The sequence below is a fragment of the Ranitomeya imitator genome, chromosome 5, assembly GCF_032444005.1.
Source record: "Ranitomeya imitator isolate aRanImi1 chromosome 5, aRanImi1.pri, whole genome shotgun sequence".
Lineage (NCBI taxonomy): Eukaryota > Metazoa > Chordata > Amphibia > Anura > Dendrobatidae > Ranitomeya > Ranitomeya imitator.
The window spans coordinates 24,286,832-24,297,193 of NC_091286.1; the positions used below are offsets into that span (position 1 = coordinate 24,286,832).

The window sequence follows — 10,362 nt, forward strand, 5'->3', positions numbered from 1 at the left end:
ATACTACCATGCTGCACAGATAAATAATAACACCATACAGTACACATAGGCCATACTGTCATACTGTACAGATAAATACCACTATACAATACACAGACTGTACTGCCATAGTGTACAGATAAATAATACCACTATATAGTACACAAACTGTACTGCCATACTGTACACAAATTATAATGCCACCATACAACGCACATAGACCGTACTGTCATACTGTACAAAGACCACTGTACAATAGACATAGACCGTACTACCAAACTGTACAGATAAATAATACCGCCATACAGTACACACAGATAATTCTGTACACTGCACATATAATGGCGCGCGTGCGTGTTCCAGTGCAGCGCTCAGTTTCCAGCCGGCCGTTCTCTGCATTTGTCTGTAGTTACCGCTATTGACCACTAGAGGGAGAGAAGCCTCCTCGCTATAGAGGCCACCGATGAAAGACACTCCATTCGTGCCAAGATGATAGAGTTCCCTGCGCCCCGGAAGTGTTCGTCTGTGATTGGTGGGAGGTCGTATAAACAGCCAATTAGAGCGCTGGCTCGTGTTTCCTGCGAGTGCTGATGTGTGCTCCCGGCTTCCCTGCCTCTAGCACCACAGTGACCGGCGCGGCTCCATCATGCCTTACTACCGCACCTGGGAGGAGTTCACCCGGGCCGCCGAGAAGCTCTACCAGGCCGACCCCATGAAGGTGAGTGCGCAGCCGGGTGACTCTGCGGGCGGTGACTGCGCGCCTTCCTCCTGTAGGAGCTCTGTTATCTGTCAGTGAATGAAATGGACACTTGTCACGTGGGATTCAGCTGCAGAATCTGCCTGGTCCGGATCCGCCGCTGGGATCACTGTCTGCGGAGACCTGATCTCTCCTGGATCCCGCGCTCTGTCCCCTGCGGACAGGCTCCATTCATTGGGGGCTGGCACTAAACTGTAACCCCCAATGTTCTGTACCGGGGGAAGCCCCTGTATAGTGTCGGCCATCACTCTCTCCTGTGGGCGGCATTCCACGGTCTGACTGCTGTAACTGCAGAGAACCCTTTCCCTGTGTAGCTGCGGAATCTCCTTCCTTCCTTCCCCCAGTGATGGTGCCCCTGGTCCCGTAGAATAATCGAGTTGCCGCCTTTGAACTAACGCCACAATCTCCTTATTAAAACCTGGATCCTGTATTCTAGATGTCACAATATGTTGGGCTTTTACCTCTTCTTACACACCCTGAAATCTCTTGTAGGCTTTTGCAGCTGCTGCCTGACACTGAGCGCTGCTGCTCCGCTTACTTGTACCCAGGATCCCCGTCCTTCTCCTGTTCCGTAGTCCTGCGTATTCTCCCACTTATAAATCTGCAGCTATAGGATTACTCCGTCCTGGGTGGATCACTCTACATTTATCTACAGTAAACCACGAGGCTGAAGTTGGTTTCTTATTCGGCAATTTTTTCTTTTGTTTTTTTATAGGTTTAACAAAAAAAAAAAAAAAGAATCATCACAATAATAAAAGACAATGCAGTGAGGAGCCCTGATGTGAATACGCTTAAAACGGCTACAAAAACAATAACACTGGCACAAAAATGGGCATCAAAGAGCGCTGAAGAAAGGGTTAAATGCCTTTTGGGCCACTGATCTCACAGTGCAGACATATAAGAACAGGGCGCCCCACATCCAAACCAGTTATTTCCAGCCTGGCCCAAATGGGTTCTGGGCATCAGAACTGGCATCAAAGTGGGCACACAGTCAATTTTGGCCATTTGAATAAGTAACTGATGTTTTTAAGAAGTTAAATGCCTTTGGGCCACTGATACCAGTGCGTACATATAGAACAGGGAGCCCCACATCAAAAACAGGTCCCTTCAGCCTGGCCCAAATGGGTACTGGGCATCAGAACTGGTATCAAAGTGGGCACACCCCATTTTCACACATTTGAATAAGTAACTGATGTTTTTAAGGGGTTAAATGCCATTGGGCCACTGATCTGACACTTAAAATACACAGATATCGATGCCCAGCATCAAACCCAGGTCCTCCAGCCTGGCCCATATAGGTTTTGGAAGAAAGAACCTGGCACTGAACTTAATGCTTGGCTACTACGATTAAAATCTCACAAGCATTAAGTTGAGTGCCAGGTTCTTCTAGTATCACATGGTGTGGGAACCTACCTGGGCACCACTAGTAGTAGTGCACACGGCTTTCTTTCAAATAGGTTTTGGGCAGCAGAACTGGCATCAAAGTGGGCACACAGCCCACTTTCACACATTTGAATAAGTAACTGATGTTTTTAAGGGGTTAAATGCTCTTGGGCCACTAATCTGACACAAAATACAGACCGTGATGCCCTGCATCAAACCCAGGTCCCTCCAGCCTGGCCCAAATGGGTTCTTGGCACCAGAATTGGCATCAAAGTGGGCACACAGCCCATTTTCACGGATTTAAATAAGTAACTGATGTTTTTAAGGGGTTAAATGCCTTTGGGCCACTGATCTGACTCTTAAAATACAGACAGTGATGCCCTGCATCAATCCCAGGTCCCTGCAGGGCATCACTGTCTGTGTATTTTAAGTGGCCCAAATGCATGTAACCCCTTAAAAACATCAGTTACTTAATCAAATCTGTGAAAATGGGCTGTTTGCCCACTTTGATGCCAGTTCTGATGCACAGAACCCATTTGGGCCATGCTGGAGGAACCTGCGTTTGATGCAGGGCATCAATATCTGTGTATTTTAAGTGTCAGATCAGTGGCCCAAAGGCATGTAACCCCTTAAAATCATCAGTTACTTATTCAAATAGCCACAATTGCCTGTTTGCCCACTTTGATGCCAGTCCTGATGCCCAGAACCCATTTGGGCCAGGCTGGAAATAACAGGTTTGGATTTGGGGCGCCCTGTTCTTATATGTATGCAGTGTGAGATCAGTGGCCCAAAGGCATTTAATCCTTTCTTCAGCGCTCTTTGGTGCCCACTTTGATGCCCATTTTTGTGCCAGTTTTATTGTTTTTGTAGCCGTTTTTAAGCGTACTCTCATCAGGGCACCTCACTGCATTGTCTTTTATTATTGTGGTGATTATTTTTTTGTTAAACCTATAAAAAAAACAGAAAAGAAGAAAAATGGCGAATAAGAAACCAACTTCAGCCTCGTCAGTAAACCTCACTTGCTATTCTCCTCCCTGCGCTGTCTGTACGCTGTGCACAGTGACAGTGCCCGTTCTCTTGTTGCCTCAAAGCTGCAGATCAGAGCCCACAACACAGCGATGTGCAGGAGATCAGCGTCACCCCTGCAGGTGACATCGTTATTCTCTGCTGGGTTTGTGACACGGCCGTGTTGCCGACTCATTACTGCAGATTTGAGACAACGAGAGCTGTCATTGTGCACATCTCACAGTATACAGGGACCAACCTCACCCCTGAAATCAGTGTCACCGATGACTGTTCATTTCAGAAAGGGGACAGAGATTGTGACCCTCTGCCACCATTATGCTTCGTTTGAGTTTCCCAGCATGCACTGGGGGCTCTCAAAATGTCATCAGTCTATATAAGTTTTTTTTTTTGTTTGTATTTTTTTTCCTTCTTTCTGTAACAGTTGGTGTATTTGAAAATAGCTTAATTCTGACATCAAACAGATGGGGAGTTAGCTAAAATTCACTTCTGTCTTCAGACGTCCCTTTTAAAGGGATTGTCCACTACTGCAGGACACCATCCTAAATGCCTCCAGTGGGCAAGAGGAAAACCCAATGCTGATCTCCAAGACCAGTGCTTCTGTATTGTCTGCAATACCCCCCCTGCTGTGCAGAAGTCCCTCAACCTCATTGGGGGGGCTGCGGCTGGCTGTAGGGGGCGCTGCTGGCAGGGAAGAAGATAGAAGGATATACTAGCAGTCTGGGCAGCAGGAGGTCGCCTCCACATCTGAGTGGCCTTGTATTATGTATGCAGCTCTTATACTGAGCTCCTTGTTTCTATGGTTACAGACTATAAACAAACCTTGTCGTCTGATCCTGTCCTCTCCCGTTCAGTTTCCTCTTCCTCCTTTACTAGAATATTCTCATTCACTGACAGCAAGCAGAGATATACAGATGGCGAGAAAGCAAAGCACATAAGAAAGTTGCGGAACTTCTGCTTCTTGTCCGGTATTCTCTGCGACTGAATATTCAGTGTCGGCCGTCTGCTAATGCCACTATATTATTATAGAAGGGTTATAATTTTCTAGTTGCCGTGGTGACTAGGCATGCATGAGGTCTGTGGATGGCTATTACATTACTCAGCAAGTTAGACCTTTTAAGGGTCTAATGCAGAACTCGTCTCCAAAGCTTAAGTGCACCCCCTTCCGTGTTTTTTTTTTTTTTTTTTCCCCTGAACATAAATGGTAAAAACTAGAACATGTAGTATTGCAGTGTGCAGTTGCCCAATCTGGTATAAACCTATTTATCCCATATGCCGTAAAGGAAAAATCGAGACACAGGAATTGAACGTCTTTTGGTTTGAGATTCTTAAACAAAAAATACTTTTTTTTTTTTTTTTGAGCACCGCACGGTGGCTGTTCTCGGGTACTGCAGTCAGATCACACTTTCTTCAATACCTGAGAGCGGCCACTAAGCTGCGCTCTTCTACTCCACAGTCGGCCTCTATCTACACACATCCAGCGGGGTCTCGGCTTGGTCTGGGACTCTCCACGGTGGTCAATTCCTGCTTGTTGGAAGGGTCCTTTAAAAATAAGCTGATCCCACGTGGCCCCTTGGCTGGGAATCCCCAGCAATCCGTCCCTAAGTGTTCGGTTACCCCTTAAGCATTAACATTGGGATTAGATGGCGGGGGCCGTAGATTTCCATGGTTCTGGATGACACTGTAGGGAAGGTTGCAGCCACCAGTCTCCGACCAGTGCCAGGACTAACACTTCACTGGTTGCTGTTTCCTCCACAGGCGCGAGTGACGCTGAAGTACAGACACTGCGATGGGACTTTACGTATGAAAGTCACAGATGACGTAGTGGTGAGTAGACATTACAGGGGATGACCTAAATCCCTGCCCCCGCACACTCTACCAGAGCCGTTTATACACCTCTGCGAATTGTCCTGACTTATAACCTACCGTTCTGTGTGTGCAGCTCCCCTGCAGACCTATGTGAGTCTATGGATACAGACTACACTTAAATCCACGGTAGTCTGCAGAATGAGGGATGGCTGTGATTTCTCTTGGTCACAGCAGCTGGAGCCGTGAAGGGATATTCCACAGGCTGAGGAAGAAGAGACTACTGCCACAAAGCTGCTTTCTTTTTGCCATATAATAACAAACAAGATCAAAAAGGGATTTTCTAATTTGGACAATCTCATTATGTTTGAAATGCTCTGCAATTTTACATTGCACCCAAACTGTCATTGTACAGGAGGAGGTGAGCTGTGATATCACCTATTGTTAATGGTGGATCCTGTGATATATCCTCTAGACAATAGGTGATGTCACAGCTCACCTCCTCCTCCTGTACAATGACTGATAACACCTCTATATACAGTAGATAACACAGGATCCACCATTCACAGTAGATTGTCACCGATCGGGGGTGACCTTTGGCCCGCACACGGCTATCACATGTGCAGGGGGCTTATCTTGGTTATCCCACCACTGCTACAATGTGATGAAAACACAAACAAGGCTATTGACCGATCAATTTACCGCAGGGGCTTATTTTAGTTAGCCCACTGCTGCTACAATATATCACGAACTGCAGGGATTTATGTATAGTCCGCTTCAGAACTTGCAGCTCTCCGGCACCCCCCTTACCCTCAGGTCAGTCAGGGAACTACACCTAGGATAATTAGTCGTTGGACGGGCTGCTTCACTGTGGACTGGCTAGCAGGTACGCTGCAGCGAGAGAATTATAAATGCTCAGGCCGTAGCCAGACAATAGCTTATAAAACCCCGTTCCGTCGCTGTCAGCTGGACCCACCAAGCCCAGAACACACTTTGCTGCCACCAGCTCGGATTTATCCACAGAGAGGTTCGAGCCAACCCAAATTAGTAGCGTAATTCACTTCAGGCACATGAAAATTCGCATAGAACATGGAGAAGACTAATTAGTAGTTTTATAGGTTACTCCAAAAAGTAGGCAGTGTTTACAAATGGTCTACTACGATTTTACAATATGAGACAAAGTATGTACAATCAATTACATCAAAACAAAACAGGGATTAAAGAATATTAAGACTCACATGCTGCTTAGATCATTTCAGGCCAACCATGCTGGTTGGAGGAGCCATATATCCCAATTCATCAGGGGGTCTTGTTGCAGTGAGGTCCCAGGCAAGAATGAAGGCTGGGTTGAGTGCAGGAACTTAACCCCCTTTGGGCATGTCTCAAGCCCAGCACTATGAGTTACCCCCGCCCTCCCCTTCTCTCAAAGCTACGTATTTAGCAACACTTCTAATGATCATATCTTGCCTGGAGAGCTTAGCAGAGTAACTGCATACATATCACTCGTCTTATATTGAAATTGGCTTTCTAATGAATCTAGACTCGGGCTAGCTAGTCCACTCTGTTTAGGAGAAATCCATTTCTCTGGTTCTCTTGGTGCCAGACTCCAGCAAGAGGCCCTGTTGTGAAGCTATATTAAATCACATTCTGAATATGCATTCATCATTTTCTATCATTGATTGGGCCAGAGATATGCCCTTTTTAGTATCTCCCATATCTACAAAGGAAAGCACATGTTTCTTTTGGACAAAGCCAGCACTGGGCTAATTAACTTTCCGACGGGAGGGGGAAACGAGCAGAGAGGAGTTTGTTACACAGGAATTGTGCCTAGGCAAGCGAAGGCAGTGGGAAGAGTAAGGGGGGATCAGCGCCCACTGTGTGTATTAACAGGGGAAAATGAAAAATCCTACTCCATTTTATACATTCACACGAAAATGATGTCACAGCTCACCTCCTCCTGTACAATGACTGATAACACCTCTATATACAGTAGATAACACAGGATCCACCATTCACAATAGATGAGATCACAGCTCACCTCCTCCTGTACAAAGACTGATAACACCTCTATATACAGTAGATAACACAGGATCCACTATACACAATAGATGAGATCACAGCTCACCTCCTCCTGTACAAAGACTGATAACACCTCTATATACAGTAGTCAGTCATTGTACATAGAGGAAGTAGAGCAACACTTGTTTGCAGTGACAGACTGTGATGTAATGGTGCTCGCAGATCTGCATAGGAAACTTAATAAATATATACAATTTTTGTGAATTTGTTCTAGAGCCAATTTGAAAAGCGAATTGGCTGCAAAAAATGTCCGCGCCCTTTAACTGTTTTTTCCTCTTTCTGTTTGGTTGTGGGCCCGGCTCTGCTCCCATATTCTTTTTCCTCTTCTCCAGTGTTTGCTGTACAGCACGGATCAGGCGCAGGACGTGAAGAAGATCGAGAAGTTCCACAGTCAGCTGATGCGACTAATGGTGGCGAGGGAATCCCGCAGCTCCGCCATGGAAACTAACTGACTGTCCGACCCGGAAGACGTGAAAAGAGAATCGGTTATCAGAATTTTTTTTTTTTTTTTTTTTCCACACTAGAAAAGAGAAAGTGAGTGAGGGAAAGTATGATGAAAAACTTCTTACTAAAAGAAGAAATCCTCCTGTGCTGGTCGAAGGTCGGGACGTTCTTTGCTGCTTCCGAGTAAAAGCTTCTATTTATTTTTGGAAATGGATCAGAATGTGGACACTTGTCCCGTGGACGCCCGACCCCTGAATGAGAGGAAAATTAAATCAACATTTATAAATTTTTTTTTTTTTTTTTTCTCCCAGATGTTGGCTGAAAAGTTTGGAATATTTCTATCATTTTCAATAAATGTTTAATATTCAGTTAATCTTGTGTATTGGCAATGAAAGGGAGTTGTCTCAGGTTAACTTTGACCTTGGGGACCATGGATGCGGGGGGTAGAAGTACCCTGTAGTATGGGCACAAGGAGATCTGTGTCGGTAGCCATATGCATTGGTACAATGTCAGCCAAACCTGACTTTTTCATGGGAACTGACCCCATCTTATTTATCTTTGGGGGGAGGGGTCCGGATTCTCTTCCAGCTGCAATGTAAGATGTGTAAGCTGCACCACTGCAAAACCTAAAAATCCAATTTGGGGAGGGGGGGATGTGGTTGAAACTGTTAATGAAGCCCGTCCTTCCCCCTGTCAGGCATCTGCCCCATTATACTCCGCAGTGGAGCGCCATTGATGTCATTGGAAGCACAATAAACACTAGAAGTTGGCGCCCCCTAGTGGTGGCTGCAGGCACCATATCAGTGGGATTGCTCATCAGGGACACTGAGTGGGCGCACGCGCTGAATGTTTTGGTCTTTCATCATCCAATCGATTGTGAGTTGTAGATATCAGTTTGCAGATGAGGCCCCAGGGTTGTGTGGTATCATTTCACTTTTTTTTTTTTTTTTTTTCAAATGCAAAAACCCTTTTTTTTTCTCTCTTGAGATATGCGCAGCGTCTCCTATACACTTTATCTCACGCACGGTGTTTAGTAGACAATAGGCTGCGTGTAACTAAACACTTTAATAGGCTGCTGTGTAATTATAGTGTATCGCATGGCTGCTCAGTATCGTGGTACCACGGCTCCACAATGCCAGGCTGGGGCGGGCGAGGGCCGGAGCTCTGCCTACGAATGTCTATCATCCCTTATTAGAGGTTAGTGCAGCAACACTGACCCCTGTGTCTGAGAAGAAGTACTACACCACAAGGAAAAATAGTTGTTTGTTTTGTTTTTTAATCTGTACCATGACATATCTGTTCTGTTTATTATATGTAGATAAGACTTTTCTTTTTCCAATGTGGAACCTTTTATCCTTAGGAAAGGTCCTGGTCCCGTACATTACATAGACAGTGCCATTGTTTACGGATGATCCATGTTATAGTTTCACCACCCAGACTCCTCCTCGGAGTCTACAAACACATCTATACACATGAATGCGTTCCCGTCGTGTTGGATCCGTGGGAAGAGAGGCTTCTCGCCCCCGAATGCTGTGGCTGGTTCTATTCGCCGGCTGCCAGATACCAATCACCTCTCTGGAATTCGCTGGTGTCGTTCTCACCTGCACATTTCCCCACACAACAATCCTTTTTGCAGTGATGGCCGTGTGCGTGATCCGCCGCCGTGTCCTCCGCCGAGCCGCTATAATCCGGCCCCGTGTAACTGAGACGCGGCTGCTCTTCTATATTCTGCGCCGCTCACCTGGATCTAGGGGGTAAGTGACACCTCCTGGGGCAGCGATGGGAGCCAAAATCTGATCCGGGCGAAGGATTAAGCTTCTAGCAAAAGATTTCTGAAATGAGCGGCGGTAACTTCCTGCAGAGAATGGAATCCCAGGACGGACATCCTCCAAGATCCAGAACGGTTTATATTTCCCCATCTACGTGGGGACGTATGAGGCTCGTTATTTGCAGGACGCCATTCACTTTACTATATAATGTACTGAGACACGGGGAGAAAAAATTAAAAATGGTGAAAAACAAAAAAACCTGCTATTCCGCCATTGGTTTTTTGGCTTTGTTCTTACAAGATTCATTAAACAGTCAAGATCACCTGGAAATCTGATTTGTCATGACTATAATTATGGCGATATTAAGCTTGGTTTTCTGAGATCCGAAAATCTTTTTTTCTGACTAAAGATTTTTTTTTTTCAGTTACCAGCTGTAGTTTTTACTGATGGTTTTTTTAGGGCTAAATATTGTTTTGATTTTTTTTTTTTTTAAATGTAATTTTGTTATGGGAGGGGAAGCAACTAAAATGCCTCTTTTTTTTTTTTTATTTTTATGGGGAGATATATACATTATATAGGTTTTATAATATAAACAATACACTGCAGTATAGGTGTCATACTCACTTGCGCGAAGCTCGGATGGGTCTCGCATGTTAATACCCGGCACTCACATCGGAGCGTGCGGCCGTATAGGAATACATGGCAGCCGCTTATAAATCTGTCCCTACTTCTTTGTAAGTTGTGGAGGAAAGGAGAGGGGGTAACACACCTGCAATTTTTTTTTTTTCTTTTTGTAGTCTAACCATGGAGATCCATGGGTCTGCAGAGGTGCTGTATACTCGGTAGGGAACACTACAAGTCCCTGTAATGAAACACTTGTCTTATAAGATATCAGGCTGCGCGTGTGACGGGAGTGAGTGTGGAATAACGAGCGTGTGGATCGGTGACACCGGGAGCTGCAGACTGACGAGAACACGTGACTGGAGAAATGGCGGCTGAGCGCGGTGCACTGCCAACCAAAATAAGGCCTGAAGCCAAAGGAAATGTTTGTGCACCCCGCCCCCGACATGGCCTCTGTACTAATGAGACTTCACCTGTCAGTATAGTGTGACACTGCTGAGC

General features: G+C 45.7%; 1 protein-coding gene across 1 annotated transcript; it reads left to right on the forward strand.

The window, feature by feature from the left end:
• The first annotated feature begins 538 nt into the window (after nt 1-538).
• Nucleotides 539-7,844, forward strand: SRP9 (signal recognition particle 9). Its single transcript, XM_069768433.1, has 3 exons — nt 539-697; nt 4,901-4,969; nt 7,360-7,844. The coding sequence occupies exons 1-3, from the start codon at nt 626-628 to the stop codon at nt 7,477-7,479; spliced, it is 261 nt and encodes an 86-aa protein (XP_069624534.1). The 5' UTR covers nt 539-625; the 3' UTR covers nt 7,480-7,844.
• The last annotated feature ends 2,518 nt before the right edge of the window (nt 7,845-10,362 follow it).